We start from the raw sequence: 14,775 nt of genomic DNA, 5'->3' as shown, positions 1-14,775 counted from the left end.
ATCCAAACCAGATCCAAACCATAAACAGTCTAAAACTTGTCCAAACCACGTTTGAGAGCGATTCATAAAATCCGATCCCAAAGCACCTGTTAAAAAAGTACAAGTATTTTATTTAAATATCATTAAAAAAGTCTAAATCATCAATAAATAATACAGAAATACAGAAAACTAAATTAACGCTTTGTCAACATTTGACATATTTATATCTAGCGATTGCGTGACTCGGTGTCCCGTTCACAAGCACCAGCTCCAACCCCCCGGAGGCCCCTGGACTTGCCCCCCCCCCCCCCCCCGGGGTATTTGGGGCAACATGTTGCTTAAACAAACAGCCGCTGACAGAATCAGAGAGCGGCTTTGTTGCTCCTTCATGCCTACATGCTTCCAAATAAAGATGCCAATAAGGAGAGGGGACCTGGGCTGGATCGAGGGGGGGGGGGAGGGGTATTTATAGGGGGAGTTGGACCCACAAGTTGTCGGCTGAAAGCTCAATTAGGACAAATTAGAATTAAACCAGAGGGAGGTAGAGGAAACATCGAGAGGCGGCAACAGGAGTTAAACTCACTGATTTTTTATTCACAAGTTTAGAAATTCAAAGTTTCACTGCTGTTCTACAGATATCAAGAGCTGAAAAGATGAAAGAGAAATAGTTTGACCAACTAAATTAAATTGCTTCAATTGGTATCATCTAAATGAATGAAGTTCTTCAAACTTAATCTAATTCATAAACTTCAGTTTGAAGAACTTGATTCATTTGGATTTTATCAATTAAAGAAATTAAATTAAGTTGGTCCAACTATTTCCAACTATTTTATTTTTTCAGGATATTAACAGAGGAAGTTCACTCCTTTTGCTTTGTGCATGAGAGAGTGAAATAAAAAGATTTAGATTTATTTAGATTTATGCCTTAAGATGAAAATCTGTTGCACCCAAATACAGAAACAGCAGTCAGAAAGCAGCCTACATTGATCCTGACCGACCGACAGAACTAACAGCCTGAAAACAGTCCGCAAACCAGTGTGAAAAACACAAACCCTAATCCTAATCCTAACCCGAACCCTAATCCTAATCCTAATCCTAACCCTAACCCTTACCCTTACCCTAACCCTAACCCCTAACCCTCAGAAACCAGCTTACATTTATCCTGACCAACCGACAGAACTAACAGCCTGAAAACAGTCCGCAAACCAGTGTGAAAAACCCAAGCCCTAACCCTAACCCTAACCCTAACCCTAATCCTAATCCTAACCCTAACCCTAACCTTAACCCTAATCCTAACCATAACCCTAAACCTAACCTTAACCCTAATCCTAACCATAACCCTAATCAGAACCCTAACCCTAACCCCTAACCCTAATCCTAATCCTAATCCTAACCCTAACCTTAACCCTAACCCGCAAACCAGTGTGAAAAACCCAAACCCTAACCCTAACCCTAATCCTAATCCTAACCCTAACCTTAACCCTAATCCTAACCATAACCCTAAACCTAACCTTAACCCTAATCCTAACCATAACCCTAATCAGAACCCTAACCCTAACCCCTAACCCTAATCCTAATCCTAATCCTAACCCTAACCTTAACCCTAACCCGCAAACCAGTGTGAAAAACCCAAACCCAAACCCTAACCCTAACCCTAACCCTAACCCTAATCCTAACCCTAACCCTAACCCTAACCCTAATCCTAATCCTAACCCTAACCCTAACCCTAATCCTAATCCTAACCCTAAACAATCCCAAATCAGCTCAGAACTCATGCAAAACCAGTAAAAGAAAAAAGACCTGTTCTAAAAAGCCTAAACTCAACTAAAACCCTAAAACCAGCTAGAGAACCAGTAGAAAAACAACATAAAGTCACAAGAAACCTAGTTTCAGTCCAAAATGAACATCTAAGCTCCGCCTCCAAGCAGCTTAAAGAACCCTCAATCCATTTCAACACCAAAGCTTCAATCCTCCTGAAACCTGAAACTGTTCTGAAACACAGCTGGAAAGCTGCCAAACCTAGTCCAACAACAAGTCCTAACTATCTTCTGACATCCAGTCCTCAAACGTCCAGAAACCAGAGTCAGGAAACATGATGTTTACATCTTGTTGTTTAAGACACAAACGTTAGAAGAAATATGAAGCTGAAGAAGTGAAGCATGTAAACACCTTTCTGAGGAAGAGGGACTATTTATGTTTGTGGTGACGAGGATGTCAGACGACACGGAGCGTCTGATTGGATGACTTGTTTAGTACCGGCTGACGAGCAGCCAAACCTTGATTCTGTCTCTGATTACAATCCGGAGCGTCTCAGATCGTGAGGATTCACGTTTGAACCCAGATGGAACAACAAGCTCTGGTCTTGGCAGAGCGACTCCCAGAGTTTCGTGAGAGTGCAGCGAGACCTGACCGAAGCTCACTGGAAACCAAACACACCACAGTGCTGACTCACCCGGCGACGCCACCGGACGGCGCTCCAGCTCCAGCTGCAGGGGTGGAGCAGCTCCCCGGTGGGGGATCGTCTTTCAGCTCCGCTCTGCAGAGTCAGAGGAGAAACTCTGGAGGAGTAGAGCGACGGGTTGAATTCAGAGACGGAGGATCACGCTAAGTTAACCACCGACACCACTGGAGGCCATGTCGGCCGCTGCATTGTACAATATAGTAGTCCAAAACCAGCTTTACCTCAGAGTACTTCAAACAACAACCTGAAACTAGTCAAAACAATAACCTGAAACTAGTCAAAACAACAACCTGAAACTAGTCAAAACAATAACCTGAAACTAGTCAAAACAACAACCTGAAACTAGTCAAAACAACAACCTGAAACTAGTCAAAACAACAACCTGAAACTAGTCAAAACAATAACCTGAAACTAGTCAAAACAATAACCTGAAACTAGTCAAAACAACAACCTGAAACTAGTCAAAACAACAACCTGAAACTAGTCAAAACAACAACCTGAAACTAGTCAAAACAATAACCTGAAACTAGTCAAAACAATAACCTGAAACTAGTCAAAACAATAACCTGAAACTAGTCAAAACAACAGCCTGAAACTAGTCAAAACAATAACCTGAAACTAGTCAAAACAATAACCTGAAACTAGTCAAAACAACAACCTGAAACTAGTCAAAACAACAACCTGAAACTAGTCAAAACAATAACCTGAAACTAGTCAAAACAACAACCTGAAACTAGTCAAAACAACAACCTGAAACTAGTCAAAACAATAACCTGAAACTAGTCAAAACAACAGCCTGAAACTAGTCAAAACAACAGCCTGAAACTAGTCAAAACAATAACCTGAAACTAGTCAAAACAATAACCTGAAACTAGTCAAAACAATAACCTGAAACTAGTCAAAACAACAGCCTGAAACTAGTCAAAACAACAACCTGAAACTAGTCAAAACAACAACCTGAAACTAGTCAAAACAACAACCTGAAACTAGTCAAAACAATAACCTGAAACTAGTCAAAACAATAACCTGAAACTAGTCAAAACAATAACCTGAAACTAGTCAAAACAATAACCTGAAACTAGTCAAAACAACAGCCTGAAACTAGTCAAAACAACAACCTGAAACTAGTCAAAACAACAACCTGAAACTAGTCAAAACAACAACCTGAAACTAGTCAAAACAATAACCTGAAACTAGTCAAAACAATAACCTGAAACTAGTCAAAACAACAGCCTGAAACTAGTCAAAACAATAACCTGAAACTAGTCAAAACAACAACCTGAAACTAGTCAAAACAATAACCTGAAACTAGTCAAAACAACAGCCTGAAACTAGTCAAAACAATAACCTGAAACTAGTCAAAACAACAGCCTGAAACTAGTCAAAACAATAACCTGAAACTAGTCAAAACAACAGCCTGAAACTAGTCAAAACAATAACCTGAAACTAGTCAAAACAATAACCTGAAACTAGTCAAAACAACAACCTGAAACTAGTCAAAACAATAACCTGAAACTAGTCAAAACAACAACCTGAAACTAGTCAAAACAACAACCTGAAACTAGTCAAAACAACAGCCTGAAACTAGTCAAAACAACAGCCTGAAACTAGTCAAAACAATAACCTGAAACTAGTCAAAACAACAGCCTGAAACTAGTCAAAACAACAGCCTGAAACTAGTCAAAACAATAACCTGAAACTAGTCAAAACAATAACCTGAAACTAGTCAAAACAACAACCTGAAACTAGTCAAAACAATAACAGCCTGAAACTAGTCAAAACAACAACCTGAAACTAGTCAAAACAATAACCTGAAACTAGTCAAAACAACAACCTGAAACTAGTCAAAACAATAACCTGAAACTAGTCAAAACAATAACCTGAAACTAGTCAAAACAACAACCTGAAACTAGTCAAAACAATAACCTGAAACTAGTCAAAACAACAACCTGAAACTAGTCAAAACAACAACCTGAAACTAGTCAAAACAACAGCCTGAAACTAGTCAAAACAACAGCCTGAAACTAGTCAGACAGAACAAGAAGAACAATCCCATGGAGCCGGAGAGCGGGGGGGCCGGAGAGCGGGGGGGCCGGAGAGCGGGCCGGAGAGCGGGGGGGCCGGAGAGCGGGGGGGCCGGAGAGCGGGCCGGAGAGCGGGCCGGAGAGCGGGGGGGCCGGAGAGCGGGCCGGAGAGCGGGGGGGCCGGAGAGCGGGGGGGCCGGAGAGCGGAGAGCGGGGGGGCCGGAGAGCGGGGGGGCCGGAGAGTTAGGGTTAGGGTTAGTGAGAGTGTTCCCATCACGACCTTCAGCCAGAAGGCTGCTTCTCATCCCGTCCCTCTGTGGAGAACCATCGTCAGCGCCGTCACTCAGACCGAAGGACTGAAGTCAGACACAATTAAACTTTATCAATGTGTCCAACAATACTGCTGGTTCCACAGGAAGGTTTCTGTCCATCTTCTGTCTTCATCACGAGTTCATTTTGAGATTGTGTAGTAATACAAGTAATACTGCTGAGGTGGCAGTGTTGAGCAGTTCAGCTCATGTGGACCAGAGAAAGGAACAAGGAAGAAACAGAAATATAGGGTTCGTCCAAAACGTCCCTCCTGTCTCCTTCACTCTGGACTTCTCCGTCACCCCGGAAGTGTTCCGTGTCCCATGATAAGGACGGTCTGAATTCTAATAAGCAAAGGAAAGGAGAGAGTGTCGCTCCGTCTCTGCGTTGTAGTTGTACTTCCTTTGTGACGGATGCTGCATTTACATGACTGGACAGTCTGGGCATGCTAATTAGCATGCTAATTAGCATGCTAATTAGCATGCTAAGGTCGATCTCCTCAGACGTCACCAGGCCGACATCAGGACTGTTGGAGTTGCTCACTTCCTTCCACAAAGTGCTGAAACTCTGTTGAACCCAGACGCAGACGGGTGGCCGCTCTGCGTCATCGTTCCTGCGTTACGTTCTGGGGGTTTGTCGTAGCTCCCGGCGTCTCCGTTGGCGTCGGCCGGCGTTTAGTTTGACCCGTCAGCTTTTTGTTTGGAGGAACTTTTTTTCGTTGGGAAACTTGGCGCTGGCGTGTCGATCCAGTTGTTTGGTTGCTGGAACTTAGTGACAGCAGAGCGACGCCAGGCCCCGGACGGCGGTGACGGACGGTTTACGGTGTAACGACAGCGGCTTCCTGCCACTGCTTTGATGAGGGGACGTCTAGGACAGTCGGGCGTCTGGGACAGACGGACGTCTGGGACAGTCGGACAGCTGGGACAGACGGGCGTCTAGGACAGACGGACGTCTGGGACAGTCGGACGTCTGGGACAGTCGGACAGCTGGGACAGACGGGCGTCTAGGACAGTCGGACGTCTGGGACAGTCGGACAGCTGGGACAGTCGGGCGTCTGGGACAGACGGACGCTGGGACAGACGGGCGTCTAGGACAGTCGGACGTCTGGGACAGTCGGACAGCTGGGACAGACGGGCGTCTGGGACAGTCGGGCGTCTGGGACAGTCGGACAGCTGGGACAGACGGGCGTCTAGGACAGTCGGACGTCTGGGACAGTCGGACAGCTGGGACAGACGGGCGTCTGGGACAGTCGGGCGTCTGGGACAGACGGACGCTGGCGTTTCGCCCTTTCAACCGTCTGGATGCGTTTGTGAGAGAAACCTGCTGACTCGTCGTCCGCTCAGGAAACTCAGCTGATTGGTCGAGGCCTCACGCTGGCCAGTCACACTTTCTCTTCTCTTCACGGTTGCAACTTCTTACCTTTGCCAACAAAAGTTGGGCAACTAAAGAAGTTTGCTGTGAAGGTTCCGTTTTCCTTGATTTACTTATTGGTTTGTATAGATTTGAACAACTTTTCGCAAAAACTATTCAGCCGAGTTCCACGAAATCTTCAGCGATGATTTGTCCTCAAGGACCGACCCCGTCGATTCAGGGACGTTAACGACTAAACGTTTCAAAATAAATCCCTAAAAACAGTGAAAAACTGTCCCATACAAAGCGGATGAGAGAGGCACCTCATGGAGGAGATCAAAGGAGATCAGCGTCTGTTGCCATGGAGACGCAGCAACAACAGCGACATTTCACTGCGTTTGGGTCTTTTGTTTAAGGAAACTATGAAAATTGAACATCCCAGCCAAAGCAGAGATTATTATATTACATATATATATATGTGCTGCAACTTTTACACTTTATTTTGTTTTAACCTTTATTATTAATGTGACAACGTTTGTGTTGTGACTTTTACACTCCAGTTGGAAAGCTGTTGATCCTCAGAGTTATTCGCTTCTCGCTTTGGTGAGAATTTCTCATTCCGTTTTCACGTAATCAAAAGCGACAAAAACCAAGTATGAGACTGAACTAAAATGTCTGAACCTTTTCCACTTTATTGACTCGTCTCACACTCATCACTCTGACGTTCACATTTTAATAAACTTTTACCTCTTAAAAACCAGGACGAGCGCACAAATATGGACGAACGAAGTGACGTCACTCGTTTTGCGAAATAAACACATTCCTGTCATTTTTATTAGCGAAGAAAAGTAAAACAGTTGAAGAGACGGTTTCACATGTTGTGGATTTATGCGAATAAAAAAAAACATTTAAATAAAAAAATTGAAGCAAAAACAAGAACTAGTGTTTCAGTGTTAGTGACGTCCGTCTGCGTGTCGTTACCGAGTCGTCCTGCAGGGGGCGTGTAGCTGGATTTCATTAAAAGTGCTCAAATAGTTCAAACAGTAGAACCGAGGTTCACTAGACCCACAGCAGGCGGTGAGTAAAGCGTTTCCAGGGTTTAGAGCTTCATCGTGCTAAAAACACAAAAACAGACAAGAAGAGGAAAAGCTGTGGTCCGGGGCCTCGGACAGGGACAGGAAATGAAATGTTTACCTTTCACACCGGCAATAAAGCACAAATATTCATCACTTTTAAACTTTCCAACATTTGTCAACATTTTCTAAATTAAAGCTGAAGGTCGAAGTTTGTCGAGATTATTTAGAAATGTCAAAAAAACTAAATGATTTTTAATTTAAAAACTCTTCTGATATCCGCCGTCGGGACGACGCACAGAAAGATTCAATGTTTTACGCAAAACAGAAAAATTTAAATTTCAAGATTCAAGTTGAATTTATGAAAATGAAAACTTTGAGAATTTACTTCCTATGTTGAGTTTGAGATCAACAACTGAACATTTAATGGAATTTTTTACATTAAAAAAAAAGTGAAGAATCAAGTAGAAGTTATTAAAATACACTGACAACGTAGTAAAGGAACAAAACGTGAAATATTCAGGTTGATGTGATCCAAAGACCCAAAACAAGGAGGATTAATCCAACATGGAAAAACTTTAAAGGAAGGTGGATTTCTAAACACAATTATAATAACATCTAACAAAGGCTCATTTGAAAAACAATCTTATGAACAATGTGAATATAAGACAAATATCACAAACATTTTACAGGAAGTTAAAGTAGAATTTAGAGGGATTAAAAAAAAGAAGTTTGGATTTGGACCACCGGGATTATTAATTTAAAAAGTTTGGAAAAAAATAGATTTGACTTGTTTTCATTATAGAACCTTTGAGATTCAAATCAAAATAGAAAATATTGTTTTAAGATAAAGTGAAAAGAGTTCAAATTAAAATCTGACAGTTGATCACATTGAACTTTTACTTTCGGTGCTGAATCAGTTAAAATATCTGCTCTTATAGTTTTAGTCCTCATGTGGCCCTGGAACTGTAACGCAGTGTGAGCGTCTCTAAAACAGTTCCTAATAGTACGTTATAAAGATTAAAAGAAGAAACGAACTCTGGATCCCTTTAAAAACAACAAAACCTCAAGTTCTCTAGAATTCACATTTTGGTGGACACCGAAGGAGGCGTCCACGTTGAGACATAAAAGACAGACAGTTTATCAACCAGCCTGAAGCCGCGGAGGGACGAGGACAAAGTGCAGCAGTAAAGTTTACTAATCCTCAGCGACTCCATCCCATAATAATCCTCACGCTGGTTTTCACTCTCATTTTAACAAACTAATCAAGGTGGAACAACCTGGTTCCAGGATTCGCTTCCTTCTGGGACATTTTGTGTTTTAGGGACAGTTTTGCTCCTGCTGCTGCAGTTTAACGCCACATTGTGAGTCTGAAGGGAGCAGAAGTAAAGATGTTAATGCTGAATAAAGTGAATGCTCCAGCGGTGAGGATGCTGCTCTGGATGTCTTGGTTTGAAGTTTAATGGGTTTGTGATTCACTTCCTGTTCCCGCCTCTGGTTTATTTATTGTTTGAATGGTTGTAACTCGTCAAGTGAAGTATTACCAAGTATTACCAAGGATTACCAAGGATTACCAAGTATTACCAAGGATTACCAAGGATTACCAAGGATTACCAAGTATTACGACGGCTTCGTTTTAAAGCCGGTCCATCGGGTTTCTTTCTGTGTGTTTATGGAACAAAAGGTTCTCAAGGTGTTTCAACTTCCAATGAGCGAGTGGTCCAAACGAGGGTTTAGCGTTGGTATGGTCACTCAGAACTGGTCTGGTCTCGTCGCTGCGAGACACGAGGACGCATCCTGAGACGGCGAGAGGAGAGACGAGACGGAGACGTTCAGCTGGCAAACATTCACACGGACGTATGAAGGAACAGTCACTGGCGGAGCCCTCAGACGTCAGCAGCCTGATGAAGCTCCGCCCCCATGGGGAGGCTCCCTGGTGAAGCTCCGCCCCCGGCGGAGGCTCCCTGGTGGACTCTGGTAGGAAACGACTCGGCTGCTGGAGAATCTCCACGTTACAATAGGTCCTCGTGTCGCAGGCAAAGCTGGAGGCTGCAGGCGTGAGCAGGTTGAGTTCTCTGGTGGGCGGAGCCTGAAACACAGCAGACATTATTTCACTGTCAGCATGTAAGGAACAAGTGGGAGGAGTCAGGGGCTGGAGGAGTCAGGGACTGGAGGAGTCAGGGACTGGAGGAGTCAGAGACTGGAGGAGTCAAGGACTGGAGGAGTCAGGGGCTGGAGGAGTCAAGGACTGGAGGAGTCAGGGGCTGGAGGAGTCAGGGACTGGAGGAGTCAGAGACTGGAGGAGTCAGGGACTGGAGGAGTCAGAGACTGGAGGAGTCAAGGACTGGAGGAGTCAGGGGCTGGAGGAGTCAAGGACTGGAGGAGTCAGGGGCTGGAGGAGTCAGGGGCTGGAGGAGTCAAGGACTGGAGGAGTCAGGGGCTGGAGGAGTCAGGGACTGGAGGAGTCAGGGACTGGAGGAGTCAAGGACTGGAGGAGTCAAGGACTGGAGGAGTCAGGGACTGGAGGAGTCAGGGGCTGGAGGAGTCAGGGGCTGGAGGAGTCAAGGACTGGAGGAGTCAGGGGCTGGAGGAGTCAGGGGCTGGAGGAGTCAGGGGCTGGAGGAGTCAAGGACTGGAGGAGTCAGAGACTGGAGGAGTCAGGGGCTGGAGGAGTCAAGGACTGGAGGAGTCAGAGACTGGAGGAGTCAGGGACTGGAGGAGTCAGAGACTGGAGGAGTCAAGGACTGGAGGAGTCAGGTGAGGTCATGTGAGGAGGCCTGGACGTCCCGAGGTCGTCCCACTGGTCACATGACGACCGGACGCCGCTGAGGGAGTCGGTCGGGGGAAGAGTCCGAGTCCACAGGCCTGTCAGGGAGAGAGAAGGCACGCCCTCTAGAGGTGGGAGGGAGAAGCTCTGCGTCTCGGGACAGAGAGATGAGCCATCTACTGTCTCGTGTTCACAAGTTCAGATTCAGGACCTGATAAAACGACAAACTTTGAATTTGGGCCTCTGAAAGCTTGACTTTATGAAAATTGCTTCCAAGGTGGGACTTTTTGAAAACACTCAGACGCTGCTCCTGGTCACCATAGTAACTACTTCCTCTGCACATGCTCAGTAGAGCCAATCAGAACAACGTTTCCTCCGTGGCGTCATGACTCCCAGTCCAGATTCTCCTGGACTTGGTACTTTTATTTTGACACCAAGTGACTGTCAAAATAAAACCACCAAGTTGGATTGTTATTACGGCGAGGAAACATTCTTCTGATCGTCTCTACTGAGCATGTGCAGAAGACCTGTTTATGACCCCGGTGCTCGGCGGAGCAGATCATTATTTGGCTGTGGAGGAATCGTCGTGCCGCTGAGCGCCTCGGTTCAGGAAGTCACATCTGATCTCCTCAGAGTCGTCACGGCTCCGTCCTGCCGAGGAGCAGTGTGGAAACCTCAGCGGCGGCCCCTGACTCGCCCTCGGAGCAAGGCGTCAGTGTCAGTTTCCTAACAAGAGTGGAGTCTGTGCTGAGCAACGCTCCGCCTGTCACACCTTCTGAAAACCACAACAAGCTGATGAAGTGAAGCTCGTTCAGGAAATGATCGGCTCTGTGGTGTTTGGTGGTGAAATCCTCCAGTTTCAAGGGGTTTTGGTTTGATCTCTTTTCTTGTTTGTCCTTCCAGAGCAGCAGGCAGAGCTTCCAGCCATCCAGTTGGTTCTGCTGCTTCAAACTGAGCAGCTGGACAGGGTTCTCCACACTACGGAGAACCCGTTGATGTTTTTAGGTGCTTGGCTGGTCATGTGACTTCGGCTTCATTTTCACCACAAAGTTGTCGAGTGAAAACAAAAGTTTCCTGCGTCGAAGCAAAACTTTACTGAAACGAGGAAACGACGCATTTACACTTCAAGCGTCAACGAGTTCTTTATATTTAGAGGCTATTTTATCAAAATACTCCAGCAAATACCACTTGGGACCACTAGATGTCACTGTATGAGGATAAATGTTGCTATGGTACTGGCTATACTCCAGCAATACTATTAAGATAAACCCCCCAGAATTACCCTGCAGGAAACAGCTTGTGATTCGGAGGTACAACTACACTTGTATACTTTATTATATCGTACAGTAAACCAATACTGTCCATGAACCCTTTGTTTTTCTTTGATTATTTTAAAGAGTTCATGCGAGACGTTTGGTCGTAACGGGGGAAACAAAATCCCTTCAATGGAAACTCAGCAGGACATTCTGATCTGTTGTTTACCTTCTTCAAGCGTCGGCTGGATGGCGAGCGACTCCGGAGTGCAGCGACTCTACGTAGGCCAAGGCGCTCTGCATGGAGGTCAGGCAGTAGCCTTCCTCTCCGATCAGGTACCTGAAACACACAACAGCGTCAATCCTGCACTTCTTTGGCTTTCCAGTGGCTCCGCTGACGTGGAAACAGACACTGCGAAGGTTCCACTCTGCCGTCTGCAGAGAGCAGCGGGCAGAGAGCAGAGAGCAGAGAGCAGAGGGCAGAGGGCAGCGGGCAGCGGGCAGAGGGCAGAGGGCAGAGGGCAGAGGGCAGCGAGCAGCGAGCAGCGGGCAGAGGGCAGAGGGCAGAGGGCAGAGGACAGAGGGCAGAGGGCAGAGGGCAGAGGGCAGAGGGCAGAGGGCAGAGGGCAGAGGGCAGAGGGCAGAGAGCAGAGAGCAGAGAGCAGTGGGCAGAGAGCAGAGAGCAGAGAGCAGAGAGCAGAGAGCAGTGGGCAGAGAGCAGAGAGCAGAGAGCAGAGAGCAGAGAGCAGTGGGCAGAGAGCAGAGAGCAGAGAGCAGTGGGCAGAGAGCAGAGAGCAGTGGGCAGAGAGCAGAGAGCAGAGAGCAGAGAGCAGAGAGCAGAGAGCAGAGAGCAGTGGCTGCAGGAGGAAAGCAGGTGACAAGGTGCTTCAGGCTCGGCTGCCATGAAGCTTCTGCTCAGAAAAAGAATCAATCCTGCGCTATGGAAATGATATTTTAAGACATTTAGTTCTGAGAACGTCGCTTCACTCTGAATTTATGTTTGTATAAAAATGTAGTTGTTTTTTTTTTTTTTAAAGGACATAACCTTAAAATATTCGATTGTAAAGTAATCCTTCCTGATTAAAGTGACTTAATACACATCAATTGAAATATTTCTATTTTGTCTAGAATTCTAGCCCTCGTGATATCAGAATAATATAATATCCTTCTTTTACCAGAAAACATAATTATCAAAATTTTAGTTTGAGTTTAGATGATTTATTAAAAGTGACTAATAAAACGATTCATAGTAAAAATGTATTTTATAAAAGTCCCGTACTGATTCACAAAAACCATGTTCTATATGCTCATAGTGACACTTTGTAAGAGGGCTGGTAAATATTATATATATATATATAAATATATATTATATTGTAGTGAAAAACAAACCATACATTTAAATATGAACCAGTGAATCATCATTGGATTTCATGCCCCCGTCAGTAAAGACAGCTGACAGCATCTGGACTTTCACCAAGACGATAAAACGGCTCAGCTGAACGTGACAAAGTACAACATTTTGTTCTATTGTGGGTTTAAAGAAGTGAACAGCTGAAGAACCGTTCTGTGATAAGAGAACCGAGAACCTCAGGAAGCTGCTGGTGGTCCACCACTGGACTGCTGAGCCCACATTGCTCACCGTCGCTTAGTTAAACATCTGGACTTTAAAGCTCCTGAGCCACTGTGTTTGGAGGACAGAAACCCAGCTGATCCCAGCTGATCCTAACTGATCCCAACTGATCCCAACTGATCCCAGCTGATCCTAACTGATCCCAGCTGATCCCAACTGATCCCAGCTGATCCTAACTGATCCCAGCTGATCCCAGCTGATCCCAGCTGATCCTAACTGATCCCAGCTGATCCCAACTGATCCTAACTGATCCCAGCTGATCCTAACTGATCCCAGCTGATCCTAACTGATCCTAACTGATCCCAGCTGATCCCAGCTGATCCCAGCTGATCCCAACTGATCCTAACTGATCCCAGCTGATCCTAACTGATCCCAGCTGATCCCAGCTGATCCCAGTCGCCAGATGAAAAACATCCCAGTTAAAGGGTTGAAAGCATCAGAAGGATGGAAGACGAGCTGACGGAGGCGACTCACCCCTCGTGGATGAACTCCTCCAGAGCAGCACATTCAGACACCAGCTGAGGACACCGGCAGCGCAGGGCGACGAAGGACAGGATGGGCAGCAGGTCGTCTGCGCCGCTGTGGGACGCCCAGGAACATGAATACACAGCGCAGACAGGGAATTCAACCGTCCACCATCAAACAGTTTCAGAGAACCGACGGTCAGTACAAGACAAACAACGTCAGACTGAGCAGGAAAAGAAAAAGCGTGTTAGAGTGTTATTAATCCTAATTTAAGAGTTCTACAATTAGCAGGACGGTAGAACAGTAGAACATCATCAGGTGTGTGTGTGTGTGTGTGGGGGGGGGGGGGGGGGGTCACCAGGGGGGCTGAGTGGAAACTCAATGGCCTCCTGGCGGGATGCGTGCCGCCGGAGGGTGAGACAACACTGAGACTGGCTGGAAGGACAAATTGCAGGCTGGGAGACGATGACGGTCTGATAGCGTCCCCCCTGTGCTCACAGTGACCCTTAATTTAGGGCGACTCACACGCCGCCGCCGCCGCCGCCGCCTCACGTGAGAAGGCGGTTCTGGCCTGGCCCTCGCTAACCCTCCTCCAGCAGGTGGAGGACGGTGTGGCCGGCCTGCTGAGCTCTACTCCCCAGAGTTCACTGCTGGAAACACGCCGTCCGTCCGTCCGTCTGTCCCACCAAGCCTCTACATTCCTGAGACACAAAGGACTGCAGCCGCCGGAACAAACTCGTTTCAGCGAGGAGATTAGGCTCGGTGGAGGAGGATGGAGGGAACGCTTCATAATTAACAGGAAATGGAGGAGTGAGCGGGCGGCACAATGGAGCAGAGGGAAGAAAAGCAGAGCAGACAAAAGGGGAGAACAAATGAGCTCCCGGGAGGTGGAGGACAAAGAGATTGTGTGTGACGAAGAAGAAGAAGAAGAAGAAGAGGGCAACGAGTACGAGGGCAGTTTGTCCATGTGGACAGCAGGACGGCTGCAGCCTGAAGACGAACCGTCCAGGAGTCAATCTACTCCACCATCTCTCCATCAGACGTCTGTCCTCAGAGGGCAAAGGTCAAACAGCCTCAACTTCTAAACCTGAATATGTGAAGACGCTTCCCGTCCCGGCTGTTTGGGACACGGAGGGACATTTTCTAGTTGCTCTGGAGTTTTACACATTTAACCCTTTCAAGCTAAATCACATCCTTGTTACATTTTCATTTCAGGAGACTTTTGCATTTATGCAGCAACATTTTGTAAATGATGTCCACACACACACACACACACACACACACACACACACACACACACACACACACACACACACACACACACACACACACACACACACACACACACACACACACACACACACACACACACACACACACACACACACACACACACACACACACACACACACACACACACACACACAACAATGAGCTCTAAACATTAACAACACCAAGTTGGAT

General features: G+C 46.2%; 1 protein-coding gene across 1 annotated transcript in view; it reads right to left on the bottom strand.

Annotated features, from left to right (window-relative positions):
* Positions 1-6,791: 6,791 nt before the first annotated feature.
* The window catches only part of LOC308116501 (Fanconi anemia group A protein-like), a 47,701-nt gene continuing 39,717 nt past the window's right edge, over positions 6,792-14,775 (bottom strand). Inside the window, 3 exon segments of the mRNA XM_080474750.1 lie at positions 6,792-9,285; positions 11,446-11,556; positions 13,321-13,425. Of these exon segments, the coding sequence (XP_080330876.1) occupies positions 11,451-11,556; positions 13,321-13,425 (211 nt within the window). The 3' untranslated portion in view covers positions 6,792-9,285; positions 11,446-11,450.

This window comes from Lipophrys pholis, assembly GCF_963383615.2.
Source record: "Lipophrys pholis genome assembly, chromosome: 11".
Taxonomy (NCBI): Eukaryota; Metazoa; Chordata; class Actinopteri; order Blenniiformes; family Blenniidae; genus Lipophrys; species Lipophrys pholis.
This window is presented reverse-complemented; position numbering and strand designations above follow the sequence as displayed.